The following is a 17,362-nucleotide window of genomic DNA, read 5'->3' as shown; positions in this document are numbered from 1 at the left end:
CTGTGTAGACTACTACGCTCTTGTATTCTGTGATTACCATGTGTGATTTATGCTTAGTCTTTGATAATAAAAATATAAGCCTTTGATTCAGTTTATTGGTTTGGAATCTTTGTTTACTGACCATGCTGAATGACTAAAAAAATTTCGAGCTATCACATCTAGAATGTTCAATTCTATAAAGGACACGGAGGCGAGGATTATGCTTCTCTTTCTATGCTTTATTTTTCAGCAGCCAATTAGAAAGAACCTTATTAACAAACTACGGCCCATATTTATACTTTTTTTGCACCAGATTTGCGTCATTTTTTGATGCAAAAGTGGCAAAACTTACAAAATATAATTGTATTTTTTAAGTTTGCGCCGCTTTTACGTCACAAAATGATGCAAATGCGGTGCAAAAAAAGTATATATATGGGCCTATATTTCCTATGAACCCATGTATAACACATGATGAACCATAGAGACAAGCCCTATAAAATCTGTATGACGTTAACACACTTCCTCTTTCTTTACAAAATAGACACAGTTAATACATTGAATCCGGAAGTCCCACGAGAAAAAACAGAACCTTAAAGTCCAGGAGATAAAACCAACTTCTTAAGCCATTAGGACCATCCCATCGACGATGTGGACGAAGTCTGAATCCCACGAAGAAGATCCCAGAGACACAAAAGAGAAGTCAATCACTTGTCCTCTTGACCTATGATAAGATAATGCAGAAAAAGACTAGCCATAAACACTGTCTTACAAATAAGACAATCAATTTTATGAAGCGTAACAACATTACATACAGGGTGGGAGAAAAGAACAACATCAGCAAATTTGTAAACATAGAATACACAATAAAATCATTATAATGGATGATAATTTATCACTGGGTGGGATAATCCTCGCCTCCGTGTCCTTAATAGAATCGAAAATTCTAGACGCCATAGCTCAATTTTTTTTAATTCTATGTCAAGACCGGAGGCTCTGATTATGCTAGTGTAGGAGGCTGGACTGGCTTGTAGTGAGTACCAAGGGGTACTTGCACCTTGCACCAGGCCCAGTTATCCCTTATTAGTGTATAGGGTGTCTAGCAGCTTAGGCTGATAGATAATGGTAGCTTAGCAGAGCAGCTTAGGCTGAACTAAGAGACGGGTGAAGCTACTACAGTACCACTCAGTGTCATATGCACAATATCATAAGAAAACACAATACACAGTTATACTAAAAATAAAGGTACTTTATTTTTATGACAATATGCCAAAGTATCTTAGAGTGTACCCTCAGTGAGAGGATAGGAAATATACACAAGATATATATACACAATAGCAAAAATATGCAGTATAGTCTTAGAAAACAGTGCAAACAATGTATAGTTACAATAGGATGCAATGGGGAAACATAGGGATAGGGGCAACACAAACCATATACTCCAAAAGTGGAATGCGAACCACGAATGGACCCCAAACCTATGTGACCTTGTAGAGGGTCGCTGGGACTATTAGAAAATAGTGAGAGTTAGAAAAATAACCCTCCCCAAGACCCTGAAAAGTGAGTGCAAAGTGCACTAAAGTTCCCCTAAGGACAAAGAAGTCGTGTTAGAGGAATAATGCAGGAAAGACACAAACCAACAATGCAACAACTGTGGATTTCCAATCTAGGGTACCTGTGGAACAAGGGGACCAAGTCCAAAAGTCACAAGCAAGTCGGAGATGGGCAGATGCCCAGGAAATGCCAGCTGCGGGTGCAAAGAAGCTTCTACTGGACAGAAGAAGCTGAGGTTTCTGCAGGAATGAAAAGGGCTAGAGACTTCCCCTTTGGTGGACGGATCTCCCTCGCCGTGGAGAGTCGTGCAGAAGTGTTTTCCCGCCGAAAGAACGCCAACAAGCCTTGCTAGCTGCAAATTGTGCGGTTAGCGTTTTTGGACGCTGCTGTGGCCCTGGAGGGACCAGGAGGTCGCAAATTGGACGAGGAGAGAGAGGAGACGTCGAGCAAGACAAGGAGCCCTCTCAGCAGCAGGTAGCACCCGGAGAAGTGCCAGAAACAGGCACTACGAGGATGCGTGAAACGGTGCTCACCCGAAGTCGCACAAAGGAGTCCCACGTCGCCGGAGACCAACTTAGAATGTCGTACAATGCAGGTTAGAGTGCCGTGGACCCAGGCTTGGCTGTGCACAAAGGATTTCCGCCGGAAGTGCACAGGGGCCGGAGTAGCTGCAAAAGTCGCGGTTCCCAGCAATGCAGCCCAGCGAGGTGAGGCAAGGACTTACCTCCACCAAACTTGGACTGAAGAGTCACTGGACTGTGGGGGTCACCTGGACAGAGTCGCTGGATTCGAGGGACCTTGCTCGTCGTGCTGAGAGGAGACCCAAGGGACCGGTAATGCAGCTTTTTGGTGCCTGCGGTTGCAGGGGGAAGATTCCGTCGACCCACGGGAGATTTCTTCGGAGCTTCTGGTGCAGAGAGGAGGCAGACTACCCCCACAGCATGCACAAGCAGGAAAACAGTCGAGAAGGCGGCAGGATCAGCGTTACAGAGTTGCAGTAGTCGTCTTTGCTACTATGTTGCAGGTTTGCAGGCTTCCAGCGCGGTCAGCAGTCGATTCCTTGGCAGAAGGTGAAGAGAGAGATGTAGAGGAACTCGGATGAGCTCTTGCATTCGTTATCTAAAGTTTCCCCAGAGACAGAGACCCTAAATAGCCAGAAAAGAGGGTTTGGCTACCTAGGAGAGAGGATAGGCTACTAACACCTGAAGGAGCCTATCAGAAGGAGTCTCTGACGTCACCTGGTGGCACTGGCCACTCAGAGCAGTCCAGTGTGCCAGCAGCACCTCTGTTTTCAAGATGGCAGAGGTCTGGAGCACACTGGAGGAGCTCTGGACACCTCCCAGGGGAGGTGCAGGTCAGGGGAGTGGTCACTCCCCTTTCCTTTGTCCAGTTTCGCGCCAGAGCAGGGCTAAGGGGTCCCCTGAACCGGTGTAGACTGGCTTATGCAGAATTGGGCACATCTGTGCCCAAGAAAGCATTTCCAGAGGCTGGGGGAGGCTACTCCTCCCCTGCCTTCACACCATTTTCCAAAGGGAGAGGGTGTCACACCCTCTCTCAGAGGAAGTTCTTTGTTCTGCCATCCTGGGCCAGGCCTGGCTGGACCCCAGGAGGGCAGATGCCTGTCTGAGGGGTTGGCAGCAGCAGCAGCTGCAGTGAAACCCCAGGAAGGGCAGTTTGGCAGTACCAGGGTCTGTGCTACAGACCACTGGGATCATGGGATTGTGCCAACTATGCCAGGATGGCATAGAGGGGGCAATTCCATGATCATAGACATGTTACATGGCCATATTCGGAGTTACCATTGTGAAGCTACATATAGGTAGTGACCTATATGTAGTGCACGCGTGTAATGGTGTCCCCGCACTCACAAAGTTCAGGGAATTGGCTCTGAACAATGTGGGGGCACCTTGGCTAGTGCCAGGGTGCCCTCACACTAAGTAACTTTGCACCTAACCTTTACCAGGTAAAGGTTAGACATATAGGTGACTTATAAGTTACTTAAGTGCAGTGTAAAATGGCTGTGAAATAACGTGGACGTTATTTCACTCAGGCTGCAGTGGCAGGCCTGTGTAAGAATTGTCAGAGCTCCCTATGGGTGGCAAAAGAAATGCTGCAGCCCATAGGGATCTCCTGGAACCCCAATACCCTGGGTACCTCAGTACCATATACTAGGGAATTATAAGGGTGTTCCAGTAAGCCAATGTAAATTGGTAAAATGGTCACTAGCCTGTTAGTGACAATTTGGAAAGAAATGAGAGAGCATAACCACTGAGGTTCTGATTAGCAGAGCCTCAGTGAGACAGTTAGTCACTACACAGGTAACACATTCAGGCACACTTATGAGCACTGGGGCCCTGGGTTACCAGGGTCCCAGTGACACATACAACTAAAACAACATATATACAGTGAAAAATGGGGGTAACATGCCAGGCAAGATGGTACTTTCCTACACAACCCCCCCCCAAACGAAGGACAATAAGACTAGCCATGACCTGATGAGTCTTCATTGTCTAAGTGGAAATATCTGGAGAGTCCGTCTGCATTGGAGTGGCTACTCCCAGGTCTATGTTCCACTGTATAGTCCATTCCCTGTAGGGATATGGACCACCTCAACAATTTTGGATTTTCACCTTTCATTTGTTTTAGCCAAAGTAGAGGTTTGTGGTCTGTCTGAACAATGAAGTGAGTGCCAAACAGGTATGGCCTCAACTTCTTCAGTGCCCAGACCACAGCAAAGGCCTCCCTCTCTATGGCAGACCAACGCTTTTCTCTAGGGGTCAACCTCCTACTAATAAAAGCAACAGGTTGATCCTGGCCCTCAGAATTAAGTTGTGATAGGACTGCCCCTACTCCTAATTCAGATGCATCAGTTTGGACATAGAATTTTTTAGAGTAACAAGGGCTTTTCAGGACAGGTGCAGAGCACATGGCCTGCTTCAGCTCCTCAAAAGCTTTCTGACAGTTTGCTGTCCATAATACCTTTTTAGGCATTTTCTTGGATGTGAGGTCATTAAGAGGGGCTGCAATGGAGCCATAGTTCTTAATGAACCTCCTGTAATACCCAGTGAGGCCTAGGAAGGCTCTCACCTGAGTCTGAGTGGTAGGGGGAACCCAATCAATAATTGTTTGGATTTTCCCCTGTAGTGGTGCAATCTGTTCCCCACCAACAAGGTGTCCCAGATAAACCACCTTACCCTGCCCTATCTGGCACTTTGAAGCCTTGATAGTGAGGCCTGCCTTTTGCAGGGCCTCCAAAACTTTCCATAGGTGGACCAGGTGATCATCCCAGCTGGAGCTAAAGACAGCTATATCGTCCAAATATGCTGCACTGAAAGCTTCCAGCCCTTGCAGGACTGTGTTCACCAACCTCTGAAAAGTGGCAGGTGCATTTTTCAAACCAAAAGGCATTACAGTAAACTGGTAATGTCCTCCAATGGTTGAAAATGCAGTCTTAGGTTTAGCATCTTCTGACAATTTGATCTGCCAATACCCTGCAGTCAAGTGCTTAGATACTTGGCAGATGCCAGTGTATCTATGAGCTCATCTGCCCTGGGTATAGGGTGAGCATCAGTTTTGGTTACCAAGTTGAGACCTCTATAGTCTACACAAAACCGCATTTCCTTCTTTCCATCTTTGGAATGGGGTTTTGGTACCAGTACCACAGGAGAAGCCCATGGACTGTCAGAGTGCTCAACCACTCCTAGTTCTAACATTTTCTGGACCTCTTGCTTTATGCAGTCCCTGACATGGTCAGGCTGCCTATAGATCTTACTTTTGACAGGCAAGCTGTCTCCAGTATCTATAGTGTGCTCACACCAAGAAGTGGTACCTGGCACAATAGAGAAGAGTTCAGAGAATTGATCTAGGAGATTTATGCAATTGTCTTTCTGCTCAGCAGTAAGACAATCAGCCAAAACTACACCTTCCACAAGAGCATCTTGTTCTGTGGAAGAGAAGAGATCAGGTAGAGGATCACTGTCTTCTTCCTGTCCCTCATCAGTTGCCATGAGCAGGGTGAGATCAGCCCTGTCATAGTAGGGTTTCAGGCGGTTGACATGGAGCACCTTAAGGGGACTCCTGGCAGTGCCTAAGTCAACTAAATAGGTGACTTCTCCCTTCTTTTCAACAATTGTGTGGGGTCCACTCCATTTATCTTGGAGTGCTCTTGGGGCCACAGGCTCCAAGACCCACACTTTCTGCCCTGGTTGGTACTGAACCAAAACAGCCTTCTGGTCATGCCATTGCTTCTGGAGCTCTTGGCTGGCCTGAAGGTTTTTGCTGGCCTTTTTCATGTACTCAGCCATCCTTGATCTGAGGCCAAGTACATAATCCACAATATCTTGCTTAGGAGCTTTTAAAGGTTGTTCCCAACCCTCCTTTACAAGTGTGAGTGGACCCCTAACAGGGTGTCCAAAAAGAAGTTCAAAGGGGCTGAAGCCCACTCCTTTCTGGGGTACCTCCCTGTAGGCAAAAAGGAGGCATGGTAGAAGGATATCCCATCTCCTGCGGAGTTTTTCAGGGAGACCCATAATCATGCCTTTGAGAGTTTTATTAAATCTCTCCACCAGTCCATTTGTTTGTGGATGATAGGGTGTTGTGAACTTGTACGTTACACCACACTCCTTCCACATGGCCTTTAAGTATGCAGACATGAAATTACTTCCCCTGTCTGATACTACTTCCTTTGGGAAGCCCACCCTGGAAAATATTCCCAGGAGGGCCTTTGCCACTGCAGGTGCTGTAGTGGTCCTTAAAGGAATAGCTTCAGGATATCTTGTGGCATGGTCCACTACCACCAAGATAAACCTATTGCCTGAAGCAGTAGGAGGGTCAAGGGGGCCAACTATGTCAACCCCTACCCTTTCAAAGGGAACCCCAACCACAGGCAGTGGAATAAGGGGTGCCTTTGGGGTGCCACCTGTCTTGCCACTGGCTTGACAGGTTTCACAGGACTTACAAAATTCCTTTGTGTCCTCAGACATTCTAGGCCAATGAAACAGGGGAACAAGCCTGTCCCAAGTTTTCATTTGTCCTAGATGCCCAGCTAGGGGAATGTCATGTGCCAGGGTTAGGAGGAACTTTCTGTACTCCTGAGGAATCACTAATCTCCTGGCAGCTCCAGGTTTAGGATCCCTATGCTCAGTGTACAAGAGGTTGTCCTCCCAGTAAACTCTGTGAGAGTCACTGACATCCCCATTAGCCTGTTTGACAGCTTGCTGTCTGAGACCCTCTAATGTGGGACAGGTTTGCTGTGCCACACTCAGCTCCTCTCTGGCAGGCCCCCCTTCACCCAAAAGCTCAGCAGTGTCTGCTTCCAGCTCCTCTGGTGTAGGTTCTGCACAGGGAGGGAATTCTTCTTCCTCAGAAGTTGAATCCACTGTAGAGGGAGGGATAGTAGGAAGTGGTTTGCTTCTACTAGCCCTAGCTTTAGGGAGCACTTGGTCCATTGTTCCAGGATCCAAGCTTCCCTGTCCTTTTTGCTTTTTGGCCTGAGCCCTTGTCAAAGCAAAAATATGCCCTGGGATGCCCAGCATTGCTGCATGGGCCTCCAACTCCACATCTGACCAAGCAGATGTCTCCAAATCATTCCCTAATAGACAGTCTACAGGTAAATCTGAAGCTACCACAACTTTCTTTGGACCAGTAACCCCCCCCCAGTTGAGATTAACAACAGCCATGGGGTGGCTAAGTGTGTTGTTGTGAGCATCGGTTACTTGGTACTGGTGACCAAGTAGGTGTTGTTCAGGGTGGACCAGTTTCTCTATGACCATAGTCACACTGGCACCAGTGTCCCTGTAGGCCTGAACCTCAACACCATTTATTAGGGGTAGCTGCTTGTACTTATCCATATTAAGGGGACAAGCAACTAAGGTGGCTAAATCAATAGCCCCCTCAGAGACTAACACAGCCTCTGTGGCCTCCCTAACAAGGCCAACCCCAACTAAGTTACCAATAGTGAGCCCAGCTACTCCCTTGGATTGGCTATTAGTAGGTTTGCTCCCACCACCACTGCTATTAGTAGGGACACTAGGGGTAGCAGTAGGGGTTGTAGTGGTAGGAGCATTGGTGCTTTTCTTTAGACAACTGGGATCTGTTGTCCAATGGCCTTTTATTTTACATAAATAGCACCATGGTTTCTTTTCCTTGTTCTGATTAAAAGAGGATTTGGGCCCACCACCCCCACCAGAGTGTTTTTGTGGGCCTGATGAAGACTCATTTTTAGATTTGTCCCCACCCTTGTCAGAAGACTTACCATCCTTCTTTTTGTTGCCATCTTTGTCATCCCCTGTATGAACTTTTCTGTTCACCCTTGTTCTGACCCATTTGTCTGCCTTCTTTCCCAATTCTTGGGGAGAGGTCAGATCAGAGTCCACCAAGTACTGGTGCAACAAATCAGACACACAATTATTAAGAATATGCTCTCTCAGGATCAAGTTATACAGGCTGTCATAATCAGTAACTTTACTTCCATGTAACCACCCCTCCAAGTCCTTCACTGAATGGTCAATGAAATCAACCCAGTCTTGTGAAGACTCCTTTTTGGTCTCTCTGAACTTTATCCTGTATTGTTCAGTGGTTAAGCCATAACCATCCAGGAGTGCATTCTTAAGAACTTGGAAATTATTAGCATCATTTTCTTTCACAGTAAGGAGCCTATCCCTACCTTTTCCACTAAATGATAGCCATAGGATAGCAGCCCACTGCCTTTGAGGGACATCCTGTACAACACAGGCCCTCTCAAGTGCAGCAAACCACTTGTTAATGTCATCCCCCTCCTTATAAGGGGGAACTATCTTGTGCAGATTCCTGGAATCATGCTCTTTTACAGGATGACTATGGGGAATACTGCTGCTGCCACCATGGGTTTCTAAACCCAACTTCTGTCTTTCCTTCTCTAGTTCAAAAGACTGTCTATCCAAATCCAGCTGTTGCTTTTTAAGCTTCAGTCTGGTTTGTTCCACCCTCAACTTATTGAGTTCCCTCTCTAACATTCTGTCATCAGGGTTGGTGGGAGGGACATTCCTAGATACAGAGGTATGATGGGATTGAACAGAAGGAGACCTGTCCCTTACAGAGGGCACCCTAACAGCTTGGCTAACAGAAACATCAGTACCACTGTGGTGTGATTAAATGCTTTTGCTATGATGTGAGACAACACTATTTGTATGGTGTGGCTCTTCATCATTACCAACTATGCTAGACTGTCTAGTAATGGGCAGGCTAGGAAGTTTCTTTCCAGAATCTTTTCCTGGGGGAGTCCCTGGATCAGATTGAGAACCATTAGCTACTTTTTCAACAGATGGGGCACTTTTAGCCTTATCCTGTTCTCTAAGCATGTTAATTAACAGTTCTAAGGAAGGATTCTTCCCTACACTCAAACCTCTCTTTATGCAGAGACTCCTTGCTCCTTTCCAGCTAAGGTGATCATATGCAAGTTTGGACAGATCAACATTTTGGCCTGTGCCAGACATTTTTAGAGAGAGTTAAAGTGATAGAAAAAGAGAAAAAAGTTTGTCAGAGCTTTTAGAAAGACAGAGAAAAAAAACTTTTTAAACTTTTTAGAACTTTTTAGAAAGTTAGAAGTAAGAAGAGGAAATGCAAAACGTTTTGGCTATGTGTATATACACTGACCTTGATTTGTATATTTTTCTCTTATGAAAAGTACAACGACAAGAGTGGTAAGTAGTCTCAAAGCACTTATCCCACCACTGCACAACCAATGTAGGAGGCTGGACTGGCTTGTAGTGAGTACCAAGGGGTACTTGCACCTTGCACCAGGCCCAGTTATCCCTTATTAGTGTATAGGGTGTCTAGCAGCTTAGGCTGATAGATAATGGTAGCTTAGCAGAGCAGCTTAGGCTGAACTAGGAGACGGGTGAAGCTATTACAGTACCACTCAGTGTCATATGCACAATATCATAAGAAAACACAATACACAGTTATACTAAAAATAAAGGTACTTTATTTTTATGACAATATGCCAAAGTATCTTAGAGTCTACCCTCAGTGAGAGGATAGGAAATATACACAAGATATATATACACAATAGCAACAATATGCAGTATAGTCTTAGAAAACAGTGCAAACAATGTATAGTTACAATAGGAAGCAATGGGGAAACATAGGGATAGGGGCAACACAAACCATATACTCCAAAAGTGGAATGCGAACCACGAATGGACCCCAAACCTATGTGACCTTGTAGAGGGTCGCTGGGACTATTAGAAAATAGTGAGAGTTAGAAAAAGAACCCTCCCCAAGACCCTGAAAAGTGAGTGCAAAGTGCACTAAAGTTCCCCTAAGGACAAAGAAGTCGTGTTAGAGGAATAACGCAGGAAGACACAAACCAACAATGCAACAACTGTGGATTTCCAATCTAGGGTACCTGTGGAACAAGGGGACCAAGTCCAAAAGTCACAAGCAAGTCAGAGATGGGCAGATGCCCAGGAAATGCCAGCTGCGGGTGCAAAGAAGCTTCTACTGGACAGAAGAAGCTGAGGTTTCTGCAGGAACAAAAAGGGCTAGAGACTTCCCCTTTGGTGGACGGATCCCTCTCGCTGTGGAGAGTTGTGCAGAAGTGTTTTCCCGCCGAAAGAACGCCCACAAGCCTTCCTAGCTGCAAATCATGCGGTTAGCGTTTTTGGACGCTGCCGTGGCCCTGGAGGGACCAGGAGGTCGCAAATTGGACGAGGAGAGAGAGGGGACATCGAGCAAGTCAAGGAGCCCTCTCAGCAGCAGGTAGCACCCGGAGAAGTGCCAGAAACAGGCACTACGAGGATGCGTGAAACAGTACTCACCCGAAGTTGCACAAAGGAGTCCCACATCGCGGGAGACCAACTTAGAACGTCGTGCAATGCAGGTTAGAGTGCCGTGGACCCAGGCTTGGCTGTGCACAAAGGATTTCCGCCGGAAGTGCACAGGGGCCGGAGTAACTGCAAAAGTCGCGGTTCCCAGCAATGCAGCCCAGCGAGGTGAGGCAAGGACTTACCTCCACCAAACTTGGACTGAAGAGTCACTGGACTGTGGGGGTCACTTGGACAGAGTCGCTGGATTCGAGGGACCTCGCTCGTTGTGCTGAGAGGAGACCCAAGGGACCGGTAATGCAGCTTTTTGGTGCCTGCGGTTGCAGGGGGAAGATTCCGTCGACCCACGGGAGATTTCTTCGGAGCTTCTGGTGCAGAGAGGAGGCAGACTACCCCCACAGCATGCACAAGCAGGAAAACAGTCGAGAAGGCGGCAGGATCAGCGTTACAGAGTTGCAGTAGTCATCTTTGCTACTATGTTGCAGGTTTGCAGGCTTCCAGCGCGGTCAGCAGTCGATTCCTTGGCAGAAGGTGAAGAGAGAGATGCAGAGGAACTCGGATGAGCTCTTGCATTCGTTATCTAAAGTTTCCCCAGAGACAGAGACCCTAAATAGCCAGAAAAGAGGGTTTGGCTACCTAGGAGAGAGGATAGGCTACTAACACCTGAAGGAGCCTATCAGAAGGAGTCTCTGACGTCACCTGGTGGCACTGGCCACTCAGAGCAGTCCAGTGTGCCAGCAGCACCTCTGTTTTCAAGATGGCAGAGGTCTGGAGCACACTGGAGGAGCTCTGGACACCTCCCAGGGGAGGTGCAGGTCAGGGGAGTGGTCACTCCCCTTTCCTTTGTCCAGTTTCGCGCCAGAGCAGGGCTAAGGGGTCCCCTGAACCGGTGTAGACTGGCTTATGCAGAATTGGGCACATCTGTGCCCAAGAAAGCATTTCCAGAGGCTGGGGGAGGCTACTCCTCCCCTGCCTTCACACCATTTTCCAAAGGGAGAGGGTGTCACACCCTCTCTCAGAGGAAGTTCTTTGTTCTGCCATCCTGGGCCAGGCCTGGCTGGACCCCAGGAGGGCAGATGCCTGTCTGAGGGGTTGGCAGCAGCAGCAGCTGCAGTGAAACCCCAGGAAGGGCAGTTTGGCAGTACCAGGGTCTGTGCTACAGACCACTGGGATCATGGGATTGTGCCAACTATGCCAGGATGGCATAGAGGGGGCAATTCCATGATCATAGACATGTTACATGGCCATATTCGGAGTTACCATTGTGAAGCTACATATAGGTAGTGACCTATATGTAGTGCACGCGTGTAATGGTGTCCCCGCACTCACAAAGTTCAGGGAATTGGCTCTGAACAATGTGGGGGCACCTTGGCTAGTGCCAGGGTGCCCTCACACTAAGTAACTTTGCACCTAACCTTTACCAGGTAAAGGTTAGACATATAGGTGACTTATAAGTTACTTAAGTGCAGTGTAAAATGGCTGTGAAATAACGTGGACGTTATTTCACTCAGGCTGCAGTGGCAGGCCTGTGTAAGAATTGTCAGAGCTCCTAGGGGGGTACCATATACTAGGGAATTATAAGGGTGTTCCAGTAAGCCAATGTAAATTGGTAAAATGGTCACTAGCCTGTTAGTGACAATTTGGAAAGAAATGAGAGAGCATAACCACTGAGGTTCTGATTAGCAGAGCCTCAGTGAGACAGTTAGTCACTACACAGGTAACACATTCAGGCACACTTATGAGCACTGGGGCCCTGGGTTACCAGGGTCCCAGTGACACATACAACTAAAACAACATATATACAGTGAAAAATGGGGGTAACATGCCAGGCAAGATGGTACTTTCCTACAGCTAGTTTAAATTCTTGCCATAACAATTGAAGATATATCCAAAATAGGTTTATAATAAAATCTTTTAAACATGGAATCAGAAGACCAATCTGCTGCGCCTCATATATATAGTCTAAGCAAGAACCTAGAGAGAAAGACTTTGACGCCATAGCTCCTCTCACTGAGTGAGCTCCAAATTTTGATATGTCAATGCCAGCTTCCAACAGGAGCCATTTTATCCATCTGGCTAGAGTTGCCGAAGAAACTGGACGAAATGGTTTCTGGAGGGATATTAAAAGTTGACCAAGATATCTGAACAAAATTTGGCTGTACTAACCTCTTAGTCCTTCAGACATTGCACCACACAAAGTTTGGTGTTATCTGGGAATGCAGGATAAGATACCAACCTGGTATTACACTTTGTTCTTCGTGAGATAACAAAAGATACCCCTTCAGGAGAAAAACGTCACCCTGCCAAATCTAAAGCCTTGACGTCAGAAACCTGTTTACAAGAGATAAGGCAGAGCAGCATGATATGCTTATCAGATAGCTGTTTCCGAGATAAATGTTTATTGGAGGGCCAGTAATCTAAAAATCGAAGAACAACATTAACATCCCAAAGTTCTGAATACCTAGGAAGGGGAGGATTCAACATCCTAATTCCACGGATCAACTTACAAACAATAGGCAATTGACGCACAGGCCTCCCCTCAATAAAAACATGTCTGGCCGAGATCGCTGACCGGAAATTGTTGATAGAACTATACGCCATCCCTGAAGTAGCTAGGGAAGAAAGAAAATTCAATATCATGGTGCAATCAGAGTTAAAGGGATCCAAACCCCGTGAATTACACCAACTACACCAGCGTCTCCAAGCTGAGGAATATTGTGTGTGGTTACTAGGGGCCCAGGACTGATTAATGAATTCCTGAGCTTCCTTCAAAAGGCCTGGGAGATTCCAACTTTGCCTGAAAGGCACCACGCTAGAAGAGACAGCTGCCCCGATTGAATGAACGGATGAGGAGACCCCACTGAGTCCAGGAGGAGATTCCAACACCAGGGTAAGAGACTGGGAGGGGCACAGGCTAGTTCCAGAATGATGGGAAACCAGGGTTGAGCTCTCCAAAATGGGGAGATCAACACTATTTCTGCTTCCTGTCTCTGTAATTGCGCTAAAACCCTGGGAATCATCACGAAAGAAGGAAATGCATAGGAAAGGAATGGGCTCCAGTCCTGGAGAAAAATATCTGTCGCCTTCGCTCCTGGGTCTGGGCGCCAGCTGAAATAGGTCGGGAGTTGGGTGTTCAACCGTAAAGTGAAAAGGTCGACATTGCAAGGACCCCATCTCCACATGATGGCTCTGAAGATCCGTCAATGAAGTCTCCAATCGCTGGCATCCTTCAAGTGGCGGGAATGTCAATCTGCTACCACATTCCATTGACTCAGCAGATATTCTGCTGTCACTGAAATGTGATTCTGGAGACACAAATGCCAAAAAATCCTTGGCAATTTCGTCAGCAATTTGGATTGCGTCCCTCCCAGCTTGTTCACATAGCGAACCGCTGAAATATTGTCCATGCGGGGAAGAATGCAGCATTTTGCCGGGCCTGCCGTAAAGCTGCGAATTGCAAAGGAGCCCGCTAGGAGCTCAGGGCAATTGATATGAAGGGATAGCGCTTTCTGGGACAATCGACCCCCGTGGAAATCTGACTACAACGGGCACCCCAACCCCACAGACTGTCATCCGCCTCTATGACCAACTCCAGAGAGTAGGGGAATATGGCTCTGCCGTTCCATGCTTCCATATGGCCTAGCCACCAAGAGATCTTGCTACTCGCCTCTCTGAGAGGGGAATTAGTTGGGAATATGACAGACCCTTGTTCAGATGCATGATCTTCAGGCATTGGAAAGACCTGTAATGTAGAGGTCCTGGCAAAATCACCTGAATAGATGAGGCTCGAAGCCCTACCAGGTGATCAAGCGACCTCAAGGATACATTTGTCTTGGATAAGGCTAATCTCAACTCTTTCTTGATGTCCTTCACCTTCAAGGGAGGGAGAACAAATTGGGCTGAAAGGGAATTCACTATGAATCCTAAGAATTCTATAGATTGCGTAGGAATCAGGATAGATTTTTGGACTTTGATGACAAACCCTAATTCCTGAAGAAGAGAGATCGCCTATTCCAAATGAAGAACTGTTGTTTGAGGAGATTGGGTTAAAATGATTATGTCGTCCAGGTATATGATAAGGCGAACACCCCTGGATCTTAGAGATTCCACAACCGGTCTCATCAGCTTCGTGAAGCACCACGGAGCCGACGACAGACTGAAGGGAAGAACCTTGAACTCGTAAAACTTTCCTCCCCATCAAAACTGGAGGAAGCGTCTGTGGGGGGAAAGATAGGTACGGACAGGTAGGCGTCCTTCAAATCTAAACATACCATCCAATCCCCCACCAGAAGGATGTCTCATAACAAATGGATCCCCTCCATCTTGAAATGATCCACTGGTTGAATTCCCTCAAATTGAGGACTAACCTGGAGCCGCCCCCTTTCTGGTCGACCAGAAAAATGGAACTTACAAACCCCGGGGGTGAAGATCGGTTTCCTCTATCGCATTTTTTGACAGAAGAGAATGAACTTCTTTTTTAACTAAATTCTGATCTAATTGGGAAAAATGCATTGTGGTGGGAAAGGACAACTGCAGGGGAGTCTGAAAGAATTCTATCTTGAAACCTTGAACCGATTCCAATACCTAAGGATCGTTGGAGGTATTTTGCCAATTGTGAGAAAATAACTATGTGCATCCCCCCAAAGTAACTTCTGCCCACTGAATTATTCTCACCTGAGGAGTTAGAGTCCTGGATGGCAGCAGCAGCACCTCTGAACCTTCCTCTACGGAAACGCCCTCTGAAGTGTCAAATGCCGCAGAATGGGCTTCTTTAGTTGGTAGGGTCGCAGGTGCGACTCTGGACCCTTCAATCATGCCCCCAAAGGGGGGAATCCACCCCTGTTGTTGAGCAAACCCATAAAGGTGATGTTTCAACTGAGTTATAGCCTTGGCTAAGGCTTCATTAACAATTTGACGCACTCCCGCGCCCAGAGTGTGAACTAGGTTTTGTTCAAACAAGCTTGTTTGCCCATCATCAAAAAAACAGCTCTCATCACCAATGTTCCCTGTAAGGCACGCGCGCAACTTTCCTTCCCCCATCGCGCAGGCCCCTTTGGCAAGCGCGCACGTTGTGCTGTTATCAAATGTTCCACCATTCCTATACTTCGTGGTAGTTTATATGTGTTATCACTTTCTAAGCCTAAATAAGCCTTTGAGAGCGATATACGTGCTCCCCTAAGGCAGATAATGCTCATATTTGAATCTGGTTTGAAGTCAATGAAAACAGCGTTTAAATGCCGCGGGGAGTGTTTTAAACATCATTTGGCGTACTTTACCATACAAGCGAGCAAGTGATATTTGTCTTGGAAATTAATGGTTAATGAGCTAGGAAATGCTTCAGAACAGTAGAAAATGTGCTGTTATCAAATGTTCCACCATTCCTATACTTTGTGGTAGTTTATATGCTTTATCACTTTCTAAGCTTAAATAAGCCTTTTTGAGCGATATACGTGCTCCCCTAAGGCAGATCATTCTTATATTTGAATCTGGATTAAAGTCAATGAAAACAGCTTTTAAATACCGCGGGGAGTGTTTTAAACATCATTTGGCGTGCTTTAGCATACAAGCGGGCAAGTGATATTTGTCTTGAAAATCAATGGTTCATGAGCTAGGAAATGCTTCAGAACAGTAGAAAATGTGCTGTTATCAAATGTTCCACCATTCCTATACTTTGTGGTAGTTTATATGCGTTATCACTTTCTAAGCCTAAATAAGCCTTTTAGAGCAATATACGTGCTCCCCTAACAGGTCATGTCCTTGGGGTGTGCAACCAGGTCACAAAACTGCCTTGATGCCCTTTGCATGGAGCAATGATATCCCTTTTTTGCTTCAGTGGTATGGAGAGGCTAATGCCAAAGATCTTGGCTAGTTATGCGCTGCACGCGCGTGAATGGTCAATTTCTTGGCGCACGTATCCTTGGCTGCAGCGCACAGAGACCGCACACTGCCACACACAGTGTAAAAAAATTAGAGGGAACATTGCTCATCACCCTCCTGGTAATCATCATACATGATTGTGGATGTAAAATAGAACTATAAACTAATAAAATCTGTCACAGGTCAAAAGGTCACCAACCAGGTTTAGAGGGCCCCAAAGGGGAATCAAGGAGGAGCCAGGCAGGGTGCAAAATAAGAACAAACCCCTGATTCAGGTCAAAGATATTCCTTTGAATGTGGAGGGAGGACCTGAAAAACGCTCTGGGCAAAGCCTCTGTGTTATGTTATAACCCAGCAGAACTCAGTTTGTCAGGGCATTCACCGGGAGCAGAGGTGCCTCGAGGGAGTCCCCCCACAGAATCTACACATGCAAGTCGGCAAGCAGACACACCAAACAGCACGCTGAGGCCGAGGCTAGTCTCAGAAGCCCAAAAATAGAAAGAGGACTGCGCGGCAAAGCCCACGGCCCTCGCTCCCAAAAACTCCTGCTCCACTAAAACGGGGTGGCAAGCCACTCCAGCAACAGGTCCTATAACAGAAATATGAATAACTATACGCGCATGAGCGCGATCATAAAACGGAAGATAATTTATATGAATACAACAATCGCACTAAGATAAAGAAGACTTAACTGGCTGCAGAGCAGCAAAGAAAGAGGAAGTGTGTTAACGTCATATAGGTTTTATGGGGCTTGTCTCTATGGTTGATCATGTGTTATATATAGGTTCATGGGATATGTAGTTTGTTAATAAAGTTCTTTCTAATTGGCTGCTGAAAAATAAAGCATATAAAGAGAAGAATAACCCCCTCCTCCAGTCCTGACATAGAATTCAAGCACGTGCGGTGGGCTACGTTTTAAACAATGCATGTGAACTACAACAAAATACAAAATATAATCTAACCACAATCAATATTGTATTCACAACAGGAAATTACAGCGATAAACCGACCAACCATTTCATATTCGAATTTCAACGCAAGCCGAAAGACGATCTTCATCACTCATGGATTTATAGACCAAGGCGAGGAAAACTGGCTTTCCGACATGTGCCGGGTAAGAGCTGGGTCATGAGAAACATTCAGCGTTCCCA

The 17,362-nt window shown here is 46.5% G+C and overlaps 1 protein-coding gene across 1 annotated transcript in view; it reads left to right on the top strand.

The window, feature by feature from the left end:
• The window catches only part of LOC138300223 (pancreatic triacylglycerol lipase-like), a 212,048-nt gene that overhangs the window by 69,286 nt on the left and 125,400 nt on the right, over positions 1-17,362 (top strand). Inside the window, exon 4 of the mRNA XM_069239267.1 lies at positions 17,200-17,325. Coding sequence (XP_069095368.1) covers positions 17,200-17,325 — 126 coding nt within the window. The remainder of the gene's footprint in view (positions 1-17,199; positions 17,326-17,362) is intronic.

The sequence above is a fragment of the Pleurodeles waltl genome, chromosome 6 (genome assembly GCF_031143425.1).
Source record: "Pleurodeles waltl isolate 20211129_DDA chromosome 6, aPleWal1.hap1.20221129, whole genome shotgun sequence".
Classification (NCBI taxonomy): Eukaryota; Metazoa; Chordata; class Amphibia; order Caudata; family Salamandridae; genus Pleurodeles; species Pleurodeles waltl.
This window is presented reverse-complemented; position numbering and strand designations above follow the sequence as displayed.